Source organism: Vipera ursinii, assembly GCF_947247035.1.
Source record: "Vipera ursinii genome assembly, chromosome: 14".
Lineage (NCBI taxonomy): Eukaryota > Metazoa > Chordata > Lepidosauria > Squamata > Viperidae > Vipera > Vipera ursinii.
In genome coordinates, this window is record NC_139527.1 from 2069923 (window position 1) to 2084482 (window position 14560).

Consider the following 14560-nt stretch of genomic DNA (forward strand, 5'->3'; position numbering starts at 1 on the left):
GATGTTTTTTGAGCTTGGTCGTTTCCTTGCAGACATTTCACGACCAAGCTAGGTAACATCATCAGTGCTGGTAAGGAGGCCGATGATGTTACCTAGTTGGGTCATGAGATGTCTGCAAGGAAACAACCAGGCTCAGAGACAACCGAGGACCCCCCCTCAGAGAAGGCTCTACTTTGATCAGGTCTTTGGTTTCTTCCTTTAACTGCTCATCCTTTTCTCTGAAGGCCTTGTCAACAACACTGGCATCGATTGGTTCCTGCCCTGGCCACCTCAAGCTCTGTATGCTGTTGCAAAGTTCTTTTTGGGTGAGAGAGAGCTTCGTATTATTACACACACATACCACTCACACACATCCAGTGGGTGTGCTTTAAGGCAGAGACATGTTCTGCCCTGCAAGATTTCTTCTCCTGCTTCTCCTTCCTAGAACAGTCTTTCTCAACCTTGCCAGCTTTAAGACGGGTGGACTTCAACTCCCAGAATTCCCCAGCCAGCCATTCACTAAGGGAAATGTGGCCCTTAGTAGCAGCAAAGTTGGGCTCCATTGTGGTCGTACGTCGAGGATGGCCTGTATCGACCCCCCGGGAGGCCATTCGGAGGCCATTCGATTCTTCTCCACTGACCCCCTCGTTTCTTGGCCTTAGGAAGCAACCCGCTCATCCCTTCGGAGCACACCGAGGAGCTGATCGCCCACATTGTCATGGTCCATGGTTCGGTTGGCGTCTACAGCAAAAAGTTCCTGCAGAAGCTCAGGAGGAGCAATTATGTCACGCCCAAGAATTACCTGGATTTCATCAACACCTACACCAAGCTGCTGGAGGACAAGAACAATTACATTTTGGGTAAGAGGAGGGCTTTGTACGCTTCCCAATCGATTCTCGAGGGAAGCTGGACGTTGGGCCAGGGTGGGGTGGGGGTGTGAGCAGCAGACCCAGCTGGGATTCTCTGGGCCCTTGAAAGAGAGGGCTGGCGAGGGCTGAGAACGCTCCCCCGCCAAGCATTCTTCTCTGTTCTTTCCAGCGCAGTGCAAGCGTCTGGATGGCGGCTTGGATAAACTGAAAGAGGCCACAATTCAACTGGATGAGCTCAACCTCAAGCTGGCCGAGCAGAAGATCGTGCTGGCGGAGAAATCGGCTGCCTGCGAGGCGCTCCTTCAAGAGATCGCCACAAACACGGCCATAGGCAAGTTTTCCATCCCGTCCCTTGCTGCCCTCGCTTCTCTTCCTAAAAACAATTTTTGTCAACTGGCATCCGATCTACCTCCAAAGGAATTAAAGCAGCCCCTTTGCCAGGAGCTCATTTTTTTTCCCCTTAGCCGAGGAGAAGAAAAAGCTGGCGGTCGAAAAAGCCATGGAGATCGAAGAGCAGAACAAAGTGATAGCGGTGGAGAAGCGGGAAGCCGAGACCGCCCTGGCAGAAGCCATGCCGATCTTAGAGGCTGCCAAACTGGAGCTGCAGAAGCTGGATAAATCCGATGTGACGGAGATCAGGTACGTCAACCACAGAGACATGTCAAAGCGGTGGCACCGATGAGCATAATCCGGTCTTGCCTAAAAAACACTGGTGGTGTCCCGAGTCACAGTTTGGCTCAGGTATCCTCCCATTTTGTGGGAAGGAAAACAAATAGGGGTCAAGTCTCTTGTGTTCCTTCTCTTTTACAATTTCTTCCCCCTCTCTTCTCTCCCCGCGCTAGGCTGTGTCCCAAAGTTGCTTTTCCAAAACGCAACTGGACTTTCTTGGGAGGGTTTTCCTTGAAAGCATTTTGCTTCTCTTCCGTTCTAACCGAAGGATGCTGGATTCCCCACCGTTCTTTCAGAACGGAGGAAGCTTCTCGGATGAGAAGCGAAACGTTTTCAAGGAGGGGAAAAAAAAAACCCCCGATCAAGTCCGGTCGCCTTTTGGAAATGCACCTTGGGGACAGCGCTGACCTGGATGATTCGGAATCTCCATAGACACTCTAGGGCAGAAGGTCTCAATCTGTGGTCCGCGGACCCCTGGGTGGGCCGGGATGTCATAAGGGGTCCATGAAGGACTGAAGAAATGTTATGATTTCAATCTTGAGTTAAGTCTTGGGGGGTCCGTGGCCGTGGTCCATGGCCACAAAAGGTCTTTGAAAGAGGGCCGTGGTGAAGAAAAGATTGAGAACCATAGCTCTAGGGCAGGGGTAGGCAACCTTGGCTCTTTTATGACTCGTGGACTTCAACTCCCAGAATTCCTCAGCGAGCATGGGGGAACTATGACTCCTTCATGACTTGTAGACTTCAACTTCCAGAATTCCTGAGCCAGCACGGCTCAGCTTGGAAACCTCTCTCTTTCCCCTCAGCATGGCTGGCTCAGGAATTCTGGGAGTTGAAGTCCACGAGTCATAAAAGAGCCAAGGTTGCCTACCCCTGCTCTAGGGTATAGTTCTCCAGCTCTGAACACCCAGGCAACGCAACTCAAAAGGGAAGAGTTTTTGAGACAATAAGGAGGGCTCTCCATTTCTATCTCCCCTCTTTAGATCTTTCGCAAAGCCTCCCAAGCAGGTCCAGACGGTCTGCGAATGCATCCTCATCATGCGCGGCTACAAGGAGCTCAACTGGAAGACGGCCAAAGGGATGATGTCAGAGGCCAACTTCTTGCGTTCCCTCATGGAGATTGACTTCGATTCGATCACGCAGGCCCAAGTGAAATCAGTCCGAGGTAAATGGCCCTCGGGTTACACCCCCAGCGTGTCCTTTTCCAATCCAAGGACACGATTGTGACGCTAGGCGGCCCGGGCACTAACGGAGACACTTCCCTCCTGGAAGGCTTGCTGAAGACTTTAAACACCACCTTTGAGGAAATGGAGGTGGTCAGCCGGGCTGGCTTGGGGATGCTGAAGTTTGTGGACGCCGTCATGAGTTACTGTGATGTGGCCAAAGACGTCAAACCCAAGCGAGAGAAGGTAGGATAGGGTGGGGAAAAAAAACAACAATGGAGAGAAGGAGGATCCAGCCTGTTCTTCTCTGAAAACTCTTACTTTCTGGAGGCCTCAGCTGGGCTGGGATGCAACCAAGGCGTGCACCACCTTCGGCCGTTTTCCAGAAGCGGTTCACGACCTGAAGGCCTCCAGCCTTGACATCTGCTGAGCTTCCTTCTTCTCCCTTCCTGCCCAGGTGGCCAGACTGGAGCGGAACTTCTTCTTAAGCAAGCGGGAACTGGAGAAGATCCAGGCGGAGCTGGCGGCCATCCAGAGCGAGCTGAGAGCCCTGGGGGAGAAGTACGAGGCCGCCATCAGGGAGAAGCAGCAGCTCCAGGAGGAAGCGGAGATTATGGAGCGCCGGCTGATTGCCGCGGACAAACTGATCTCTGGCTTGGGATCGGAAAATATCAGGCAAGGGATGCCGCATTCTCTTGGGCTTGGGTTAGGGAGCCAACGGGGGGATCTAGGAGTTGCAGAAGGGGAGATGAAAGTTTTAGCTCCAGCTGCGTCCAGGCAGGACTGGAATCTTCAAGTCAACCTCCTAGGAGGACAGCCTCATCCTGGCCAGGCCCATATTTCTACAAGCAGTGGGCTCTTTGGGCCACTCTTGAGTAGCCCTCTTTCTACTGCTCCTTCTTCCCTGGGTGATGGTGGAGGACCTCACAAGCTTCAGGTCGACTCCTTCTGAGATTCACCTCCTGACCAACGGCCAACCACCGATGGGCCGGAGGGCTGAGGGCTTCTTCGGCTTTCCACCAGGTGGCTGAACGACCTGGAGGAGCTCAAGAAGAAGCAGGTGAAGTTGCTGGGAGATTGCCTGTTGTGCGCTGCTTTCCTGAGCTACGAAGGAGCCTTCACCTGGGAATTCAGGGACGAGATGATCCAGGGGGTGTGGCAGTCAGATATCTTATCCCGGGAGATCCCACTCAGCCAGCCCTTCCGTCTGGAAAACCTCCTGACCGACGACGTCGAGATAAGTCGGTATGCCCTGGTCCTTTTTTTTTTTCCATTTCTTTTTGGAATCCCTGTCATTTGGTCACGGGCCGTTTGTAGAGCTGGTTCTTGCCCCTGTTGGTGGACCCATCAGCCCAGCTTTAACCTGCTTCCGTACCCTTGTGGTATCCTTGCGCCAAGTAGATGCGACGCAGCGGTCATTTCCAACCTCTGCATAACTTCTGAAGCTTTTCAGGAAATGGTTGATTGTATTGGTTGGTTTGTCGTGTTTGTATCCTGCCTTCATTATTTTTATAAGTTACTCAAGGCAGCAAATACCCAACACGCCTTCCTCTTCCTGTTTTCCCCACAACACAACCCTGTGAAGTGGATTGGGCTGAGAGAGAGGGACTGGCCCAGTGTCACTCAGCCAGCTTTCATAGTTAAGGTAGGACTAGAACTCACCGTCTCCTGGTGATTGGCCCAAAGTCACCCAGCTCGGTTTCATGCCTAAGGCGGGACTAGAACTTACTGTCTCCTGGTCACTGGCCCAAGGTCACCCAGCTGGCTTTCATGGCTGAGGTGAGACTAGAACTCACCATCTCCCATCTCTTTCTAGCTCTAGGCCTTAACCACTAGACCAAACCGGCTTTTGCATCAGAAGTCCATGGAAGAAAAAAGGGCTCTTTCGCCTGACTGACATCCCTCTTTGCCCCCACCCTTGTTTTCCTTCCAGCTGGGGCTCTCAAGGTCTGCCCCCAGACGAACTCTCTGTTCATAACGGGATCCTGACCACCCGAGCCAGCCGGTTCCCTTTGTGCATTGACCCCCAGCAGCAAGCCTTAAATTGGATCAAGAGGAAAGAAGAGAAAAACAATCTGAGGGTGAGAATCTCCGGTCGAAAACTGGCCAGAGTGGAAGGGTGTGGAGACGTTCAGTTTTCATTCAGTTTTGCCCGGTGTCTTAATGAGGAGACTTCAGTAGATGAGGTCAAAGGTGGGCTAGGGAGTGAAAGGGATGACACCCTCCCCCCCCAGCAGCAGATTGGGCAGGTTGACTTTGGGGTGTTGCCTCCTCTCTCAGATGGCTTCGTTCAACGATCCGGATTTCCTTAAGCAACTGGAGATGGCCATAAAATACGGGAACCCTTTCTTGTTCCATGATGTGGATGAATATATTGACCCGGTCATTGATAACGTCTTGGACAAAAACATCAAAAGTGCCCAGGGACGGACCTTTATTATTCTTGGGGACAAAGAGGTTGACTACGATCCCAATTTCAAGCTCTACTTGAACACCAAGCTGGCTAATCCTAAATACTCACCATCGGTCTTTGGCAAAGCCATGGTCATCAACTACACAGGTCAGCCATTCTCCCTAGCAGGTTGACCACCTTCTCTTCCTCCTCCTCCTCTCCTTTTTGTCTTTCTCTTTCTCCTCCTCCTCCTCCTTTTCTGAAGGAGTCAGTCAACCATAACCGCCATGAATGGATGCAACACCAATTCGATCCCTTACTATCACAGTGATGGGAATCGCCCAAATTTGAAACTGTGGAATGCTTATCCGTCTCCTCCGTTCCTTCACCCCTCTTTCCCCAGTGACCTTGAAAGGTTTGGAAGACCAGCTGCTTAGCGTGATTGTGGGGTTTGAGAGACGTGAACTGGAAGAGCAGCGGGAACATCTCATCCAAGAAACCAGTGAGAACAAAAATTTGCTGAAAGACCTGGAGGACTCCCTTCTCCGCGAATTGGCGACTTCCACGGGCAACATGTTGGACAACGTGGACCTGGTCCACACCCTGGAAGAGACAAAGGCCAAAGCTAATGAGGTAAGACCATCTGTTCTGTTCCAGCCTACGACCGGCCCTGTTTGAATGTCAGGGACAACCCCTTTTTATAGTCAACAGGCTGGAAGAAACCCAGCCAAATTTATTTACAAAGAGTTCAAACGAGAGTTAAACCAAAAGTTCAAACAAGAGTTAAACAGGAATAACAGACCAGAACTCTAGCAGAAGATCTTCAAACGGTTGCCTTCAGCAACCAGCACCTCCCACACCTTCCCCTTTTATCAGCAGTCCCAAGGCGTGGCTTCTCATTGCCTTCTCCCGAGTTGCCTCATTGCCTTCCTCTGTTCTGCTCTGCTGGATTGCCTCCGGCTCCTAGCGTCCCTGAATAAATCCCGCTGTGAATCGTCTACATCCAATCCCTCATGCTCACACGGCTGAGTCTGAGGAGGAACATGACGGGAGGGGCCAGGCTGAGAGTCCTGCAGTGCGTCAGAGCCTCCCTCTGATACCAAAGGCTCTCCAAACCTCTCCTCCTCCTCTTCAGAATCATCAGACTCAGCTGCCGGTACCACAGGCTGACGCTGAATCACGACACCATCGCCCTGGCTTTAGCAACACGTTACCCCAAGGAGCTTCCTTCCTACCCCTTTCAGACTGACCTTACAGGCTGATCTTTGTCAGCAGTACATGGTGGACTTCCTTGAAAGAGATGGTGGCCATCTGGCCGTCAAGGAGCAGCTCCTCTTCCCAAACCAGCGGGTTCTCCTTCTGCCTCTCTCACAAAGGGGAAATCTACGGGTCTTGATATGGTCAGATCAGGAGAGAGTTTTCTTGGCTAGATGGTGGGATAATCTGGCCGATTCCTAAACTTCCTCTTCTCATCCCAGAAGACCTGTCTCCTTTCTTTGCTAACGAATGTCAGAAGGTTGGGGAGGCCCTGAGTTTCTGGAATCGTTTACTCACTGCTTTAAACGGCTGCTGCGCGTTTTCAGTGTTTAAAATGTTTTTTTTCTTTCCTGGGGGTGTTTTGCTGCTTCCAGGTGATGGAAAGGATCTGTGATCTTTGAATATTAATTATTGGGATGGAACATAAACCATAGAATAAAGACTTAAATGGAAAGTTATCAAAAGACAGCTTATTTTGGGAGGGTTGAAGTGTCCCATCTGTCTTTGTGCGTTAAGTATCCAACGCTGCAGCTCCTGCCTCTAAATGGGAGTCGTTTCCTTGGGCAACCTAGGTCTCCGAGAAGCTCAAGCTGGCCGAGAAAACAGCCATTGACATCGACAAGCTGCGAGATGGCTACCGCCCTGCGGCCAAGAGAGGGGCCATTTTGTTTTTCGTGCTGTCCGAAATGGCCCTGGTCAACACCATGTATCAGTACTCCCTGTCTGCCTTCTTGGACGTCTTTGGTCTCTCGCTCCGGAAATCTATGCCCGACACCATCCTGGCCAAGAGGTTGCGCAACATCATGGACACCTTGACGTTTAATATTTACAACTATGGCTGCACAGGTTAGTCGGGGCCTTCCCTTGGCGGATGAGGCCACGTGCAAGGTTTTGAGAGAGAGAGAGAGAGAGAGAGAGAGACCACGTGCCACGTAGGAGAGATGCTGTTGCTGTTGTGTTTCACCATAGACGGAGGGTTCGAGGCCACAAGAGCCAACCTGGTTTCTGGCGACGAGAGGAGTTTTTAGGGCTTTAGTTCAGTAGCGGAAATTCACCTTACTCGATGGCTTCCTGAAGGCTTTCTGCAGTGTGGCTGGAGGGAGCTTAGGAGGGAAGAGGGCGGTCATTCTTGGTCAAACTGGATGCTCTTAAGTAAGGACCATCGCGAGAAAACCATTGTGCAGTTGTCTCCTCAAGGAGTATTTCTAGTTTTGGAACAAGGGGGGGGGGGATTTGCCCATTTGGTCCTCTTTTATCCAATGTAGCCTTGGAAAGAATTGCCTCTGCTAACGGAGGCCGTGACGCTTTCTTTCCCAGGCCTGTTTGAGAAACACAAGCTGCTTTTCTCCTTCAACATGACCATCAAGATCGAGCAGGCTGATCACAGGGTTCCCCAGGAAGAACTGGATTTCTTTTTGAAAGGTATCCCGGTGCTTTTCCATCTTCCAAACGAGACCTACTTTCAGAGCCGGGCCTGGCACTGCTGTCTTTGTTTATGCGGTGCTTTGGGCTCTCCGATTTTATTACCCTTCAAAGCCGGACCGCTGGCTTTATTTATGCTTTCAATTTATACGCTCTCACTGTGGAATCCTGTAGACCTAAAAGAAATGAAGGAGCAGAATCCCAACGGGGGCGGGGGGGGGGAAATCCAACTCAAAAGTGCTGCATAAAAAAACATAAATCCTTAAAGCAGATCCTGTTTTTTTAAAAATAAAAAAACTAGACATCAACAGAATAACAGCATTGAAAATGACCTTGGAGGTTCTCTAGTCCAACCCCTGCTCAAGCAGGAAAACTTATACCGGGGTCCCCCAACTTGTGCACCGTGGCCCGTGACCAGGCTGTGGTCTACCGGGCTGAGTGGCGGGTTGGTGTGTGCATGCACACGCAGCCCCGCTCACACAAGCGAGACCCCCCAAAGGCTTCTCTCTTGTGTGAGTGGAGCTGTGGCGTGCGCACATGCCGGCCTGCCACTTGCGCAGTCTGGTTCCCCTCTCTCCCCCACCCCACCCCCAGTGGGACCAAGCCGCAAAGGTTGGGGACCAGTGCCCTATACCATTTCAGACCAATGGTTGTCCGATGTCTTCTTAAAAGCCTAAAGGTAAAGGTAAAGGTAAAGGTAAAGGTAAAGGTTCCCCCGCACATGCGTGCTAGTCGTTTCCGACTCTAGGGGCCGGTGCTCATTTCCGTTTCAAAGCCAAAGAGCCGGCGCTTGTCCGAGGACGTCTCTGTGGTCATGTGGCCGGCATGACTAGACGCCAAAGGTGCACGGAACGCTGTTACCTTCCCACCGGAGTGGTCCCTATTTTTCTACTTGCATTTTTACGTGCTTTTGAACTGCTAGGTTGGCAGAAGCTGGGACGAGTAACAGGCGCTCACTCTGCTACGCGGCACTCGGGATTCGATCCGCCAAACTGCCAACCTTCTGATCGACAAGCTCAGCGTCCTAACCCACTGAGCCACCACGTCCCTTTTTTCTTAAAAGCCTAACGCAAATTAATTCTGCATGCAAAGAGTCTGGTCCAGGTGCCTTCCCTTTTTTCTAGGCAATCTATCCTTGGAGAAGAGCGCTCGGAAGAAGCCGTGTCTCTGGCTTGCCGATCAAGGCTGGGAAGACATCATCCGTGTGGCCGAACTCTTTCCAGAAAAATTTGGCTCTCTTCCAGACGACCTGGAAGAAAAACTGAGCGACTGGAAAGCCGTGAGCACCTTCCTCCTTGCGTCTTTGGACATTCTTAACCTGAACCAGGGGATGTGGGTTTCCTAAAAAGGTGGTGTTGAATCAAAGAGGCAAATGTAACCGCCTTTGGAAAGTAGGGGAGGTATACAAGATTGAGAGCCTCTGATGACTTGGTCTACACCAGGGGTAGGCAACCTTGGCTCTTTTATGTCTCGTGGACTCCCAGAATTCCGGCTCAGGAATTCTGGGAGTTGAAGTCCACGAGTCATAAAAGAGCCAAGGTTGCCTACCCCTGATCTACACGTTGACCTTCTTCCCTCCCTCCCTTTCTTCTCAGTGGTACGACATCGACGCTCTGGAGCAAACGCCTTTTCCCTTGCACTATAAAGACACCCTCACCCACTTCCAAAAGCTGCTCCTCTTACGCTGCTTTCGAGTGGATCGGGTCTATCGTGCTGTGACTGACTACGTCACTTTCACAATGGGTGTGAAGTAAGTGTGTGCCTCTTCTAGGGCTTTCAGTAGGACATCTTGAGCTCCAGGTCCACCAGATGTCCTCCTCTCTCTTCTTCCCCGTCCCCCCCCTCAGGTATGTCCAGCCTCCGGTGATCAGCTTCGAAGCCATCTATGAGCAGAGCACCCCTAATTCACCCATTGTCTTCATTCTGAGCCCTGGCTCTGACCCCGCCAGTGACCTCATGAAACTGGCCGATCGGACAGGCTTTGGAGGGAACCGGCTCAAATTCCTGGCAATGGGCCAGGGGCAGGAGAAGGTAGGCTTGGTCAGAAAGCTCTGGTAGATGGTCTTACTCTCCTTGGCTTGTGAAGTTCTGTTTTATCCATCAGTAGTGGAGACCCTGTGGGTCCTCCAGATGTTGATGAGTTACAACATGTGGGATGGGGCTCGGGGGACTTTTTCTGGCTCCCCAACCTCTGTCTATTGAGTATGGAGAAGAAATGCTTCATTTGATTTTAGAGTTGTTATGCTTCTTTCCGTCAGCCCAAGGAATCCTTCTTTTGGTTTCTTCTTGCTCAGTTATAAAATCTTCACCTGTCATTCAGCTTTTAAGTTTTAAAACATTGGACAGAAGACGCTAGATGTAGCTGGAGAATTTCTTACCCTGAGCTCAACCACTTGCTCTCACACGCCTAGTGGATCAACACATTAAGTGTTGGCGATAAGAGTAGTCAGCTGAATGTGCTTTATGGTGCTGAGTTCTTTAGAGATCCATAAATTGAATCCAGTGTCTTCCCACTGCCCTTCTTTCAGGTGGATGTCTGCATGGATCCACACTCCTTTGGTTAAAGATCTCTTCTGGGTCAAACCATGAAGACAATTCATGCCCCCATCTCGTTCTCTTCCCAGGTGGCACTGCAGCTGCTGGAGAATGCCGTGGCCCGTGGGCAGTGGCTCATGTTGCAGAATTGTCATCTCTTGGTGAAGTGGCTGATCGACCTGGAGAAGGCCCTCGAAAGGATTACGAAGCCTCACCCAGATTTCCGACTGTGGTTGACCACTGACCCTACCAAAGGGTTTCCCATTGGGATCCTTCAAAAATCTCTTAAGGTAAATGACATCCAGAAAGGATCCTTTGATGCACTCGGTGGTGGTTTGCTCTTCCAGTGGAAGGCATCGGAGCATGGTGGGCCAACCTTTGATGGCCACCCCCATTTGTCCTGCCCTGAAAAAGACATCAGATCAAATCACTTCATTGGGGCAGATGATCTGACAAGAGAAGAACATCCCAAACTTCCTGAGTGACAGTGTTGATCAGTGTCACTGGGCTTCATTTTGGATGAGGAGCCCGGGAGACAGCATCTTTAGGAAGAGGAGCATCAGAAAGTGATGACATTGGGTGACTCAACCCATCAGAATTGGGTTCATTTTTTCCCCCACCTTAGGTTGTCACAGAACCACCCAACGGGTTGAAGCTCAACATGAGGGCGACCTTCTTCAAAATCTCCCACGAAGCACTCGACCAATGTCCTCATCCAGCCTTCAAGTCTTTGGTCTTCGTCTTAGCATTTTTCCATGCTGTGGTCCAGGAGAGGAGGAAGTTTGGGAAGATTGGTTGGAACGTGCCCTACGATTTCAACGAGTCGGATTTCCAGGTAATTGGCATTTGGCTTCCTCAGGAGTGGGTGGTCAGGATCCTCTTTGATTTGGGAGGACTTCCAAAAAAAAGTTAGGAAGGCTAAGATAAGCGAAAGCTTCAATGATCATGTAATTTTTTCCCTACCACTCACTCCACAATTCCACCAGGTCTGCATGGAGATCCTCAACACATACTTGACAAAAGCTTTCCAGCAAAACGACGACAAAATTCCCTGGGGAAGCCTGAAGTATCTCATCGGAGAGGTGAGCAGACAAGGGGTAGAGTTATTGCTGCCAGTGACCAGTGGGGCTCAAAAATGATCCCATGAAACTGGCCAATATTCAACCAGAAGACCCAGTATTACATCTTCTGACTATTGGGGGGCAAATTACTCTCCCCCATCTGTGGGTCTGGAACTTGCAACGTCTTGCAGGCTTCCCCATCAACTTTGGCCAAGGCTGTGGTCGTGCTTTGCGACCACGTTGCTTAGTAACAGAAATTCCAGACCCAATTGCTGTTGTAGGTCAAAGATTTCCTGTAAATTGGTTTAGGACTGCTAGGATAATACTAAGGGGCTGGCTAGTGTGGTGAAGACCCCCCCCTTCCACTTTTCAATTAACTTTTAATGTGGAATTTTAACCATCTTTGCCTCTTTTTAAATTTTATATACAGTTTTTATATGTTTTTGATATTATATTTGTACACCGTCCAGAGTCCCTCTGTGAGGGACATGGGCAGTTTCTAAATCTGATAAATAAAATCATTTTTTAAAAATAAATAAATAAATAGTACGGGGAAACGTTCATCTCAAATGGTGACAAAGCCTTGACGTGCTCCAAAATTTCCAGGTGATGTACGGCGGGAGAGCCATTGACAGCTTCGACCGGCGCATTCTTTCTATTTATATGGATGAGTACCTGGGAGACTTTATCTTTGATACTTTCCAGCCCTTCCACTTTTACCACAATGACGACGTGGACTACCGAATCCCCGAAGGGACATCGAAGGACGATTATGTGGGTAAGGGGCCAGCTGTCTCTCCACGTGCCCGAGATCCTTGATGGCTTCCTCCATGATGGATTTCAAACTTCTAGTTGGGGGTTTCTGGCCTTTTCTCCTGCTTGGATGCCGAAGAAGCTTCTTGGATGAGAAGGGAAACGTTTTCAAAGGGGGGGGAAACCAAGGAAGTCGAGTTGCCTTTCGGGAAAGCATCTTTGGGACAACCGTGACCTGGATGATTGAGAATCTCCATCGGCGAAGGCTCCCATAGAACCCAATTCCCATTCATGTCAATGGGACCTGAACAGTCACAGCCCTGCTGCCCTGATTTGGCTTGGGGATCTTAGTGTGTGATGTTTGAGGCAGTTCATTTCTCTTAAACACTGCACATCGTGTCTTTCCTCCTTTCAGGCAGGGGTATTTAAACTTGGCAACTTTTAAGACTTGTGGATTTCAACTCCATGCTGGCTGGGGAATTCTGGGAGTTGAAGTCCACAAGTCTTAAAAGTTGCCAAGATTGGACACCCCTAGTTTTAAAAGTTTGACAGATCTGGGGTACAAATAATAACAACCCTTAACGTAGCACTCTTCCGGATAACAGTAGCACATCCCTGTTTTACAGTAGACCCTGACTTGGTTTTCTTTCATGGCTGTCTCTCGATTACATACATTAAAAGAAGTACGTACATGTTTTTTTAAAAATGTAATTCTATATTGAAGCCCCATCAGGGCAGGTGTTACAAATTTAGCTGGCGAGAAAATACGTTCCCCAGAAGCAAATGGAGTCTCCGCCTCTTCAATCCCACTCTTTCTGCGACTTCCTTCCACAGAAGAGATTGAGTCCCTACCACTGGCCAACACGCCCGAAGTGTTCGGCCTACATCCGAATGCTGAAATTGGGTACTATACTCAAGCAGCCCGAGGCATGTGGTCACATCTCCTGGACCTACAGCCCCAAACAGGTAGGACATGTTCAACAGAATTAGGCAAAATAGAAAAGAGTGGGCTTCGGAACTGTTGAGGCTCTAGGTCGCAGAACGTGATCACACGATTCCCAGGCCACCGCAAGCGTCCTCAGTATGGGTCGGTTGCCAAACCTCTGGATTTTGATCATGTGACCGTGGGGGATGCTGCAATGGTTGTAATGTGAAGGATGGTCACAAGTCACTTTTTCCAAGGCCGTCGTAATTTTGAGCGGTCGCTGAACGAACCGTTGTAAGTTGAAGACTACCTGTATGAACCCAAAAAACCCAAACCCCTCCCCAATCAGCAGATATTTTTTCCCACTTTGCAACGCTGGATTTGTCATCACCTGACCAAAGAAATTCTTGACGTCCCTCCACCATCCGATCTCTTTGTCCTGCTTTTAGGGGAATCCGGTGTGGGGATCAGCCGGGATGAGTACATCAGTCAGGTTGCCAAGGACATTGAGAACAAGATGCCCAAGATCTTCGATCTCGATCATATCCGGAAGGCTTTGGGCATCGACATCTCGCCAACGACGGTGGTGCTGCTGCAGGAACTGGAAAGGTTCAACAAACTCATCGTCCGGATGACCAGGTCTTTGGCTGAGCTGCAGAGAGTAAGCAGGGAACCATCTTGCCCACCCCTCCCACTCCCTCTAAACCCTCCCCCTTTGTTTTATTTATTTTTTTTCCACCTTGAGTGACAAGTGGTCCAACCATCCTGTGTGTCTTCTGCTCAGGCCTTGGCTGGGGAGGTTGGCATGAGCAACGAACTGGATGAAGTGGCCCGGGCTCTCTTCAATGGTCAGATTCCAAACATCTGGAGGAAGTTGGCTCCCGAGACGCTGAAGACCCTCGGCAACTGGATGATTTATTTTAAGAACAGGTTTCTCCAATACACATCGTGGGTAAGTCAACAAGACGCCTTTGCAGCACCTTTGTTAAGTGGGGGAGAGGTCTGTACTTTGGGGTAGCGGAGCATGCTAAGGTCACTCTGGCATATAATGTCACGGTAAGGCCACACTTGGAATGCGGCATCCAGTTTTTGATCACCACGATGTAAAAAAGATGTTGAGACTCCAGAAAGAGTGCAGAGAAGAGCAACAACGATGATTAGGGGACTGGAGGTCAAAACATATGAAGAACGGTTGCTGGAATTGGGTGTGTCTAGTTTAATGAAGAGAAGGACGAGGGGTGACATGATAGCAGTCTTACAATATCTCAGGGGTTGCCCCAAAGAAGAGGGAGTCAAGCTATTCTCCAAAGCACCTGAAGGCAGGACAAGAAGCAACGGATGGAAACCAACCAAGGAGAGAAGCAACCTAGAACTAAGGAGAAACTTCCTGACAGTTAGAACAATTAACCAGTGGAACAACCTGCCTCCAGAAGTGGTGAATGTTCCAACACTGGAAGTTTTTAAGAGGAGACTGGACAGCCATTTCTCTGAAATGATATAGGGTCTCCTGCCAGAGCAGGGGGTTGGACTAGAATACC

General features: G+C 50.1%; 1 protein-coding gene across 1 annotated transcript in view; it reads left to right on the forward strand.

Annotated features, from left to right (window-relative positions):
- DNAH10 (dynein axonemal heavy chain 10) overlaps positions 1 to 14560 on the forward strand; it is a 48327-nt gene that overhangs the window by 31153 nt on the left and 2614 nt on the right. The window contains exons 52-74 of the mRNA XM_083373728.1: positions 225 to 305; positions 642 to 839; positions 1018 to 1179; positions 1313 to 1487; positions 2498 to 2679; positions 2787 to 2923; positions 3135 to 3352; positions 3701 to 3922; positions 4611 to 4758; positions 4958 to 5237; positions 5473 to 5702; positions 6899 to 7172; positions 7644 to 7748; positions 8873 to 9027; positions 9344 to 9498; positions 9596 to 9779; positions 10373 to 10573; positions 10909 to 11118; positions 11270 to 11365; positions 11951 to 12122; positions 12932 to 13063; positions 13472 to 13683; positions 13807 to 13974. Of these exons, the coding sequence (XP_083229854.1) occupies positions 225 to 305; positions 642 to 839; positions 1018 to 1179; positions 1313 to 1487; positions 2498 to 2679; positions 2787 to 2923; positions 3135 to 3352; positions 3701 to 3922; positions 4611 to 4758; positions 4958 to 5237; positions 5473 to 5702; positions 6899 to 7172; positions 7644 to 7748; positions 8873 to 9027; positions 9344 to 9498; positions 9596 to 9779; positions 10373 to 10573; positions 10909 to 11118; positions 11270 to 11365; positions 11951 to 12122; positions 12932 to 13063; positions 13472 to 13683; positions 13807 to 13974 (4097 nt within the window). The remainder of the gene's footprint in view (positions 1 to 224; positions 306 to 641; positions 840 to 1017; positions 1180 to 1312; positions 1488 to 2497; positions 2680 to 2786; positions 2924 to 3134; positions 3353 to 3700; positions 3923 to 4610; positions 4759 to 4957; positions 5238 to 5472; positions 5703 to 6898; positions 7173 to 7643; positions 7749 to 8872; positions 9028 to 9343; positions 9499 to 9595; positions 9780 to 10372; positions 10574 to 10908; positions 11119 to 11269; positions 11366 to 11950; positions 12123 to 12931; positions 13064 to 13471; positions 13684 to 13806; positions 13975 to 14560) is intronic.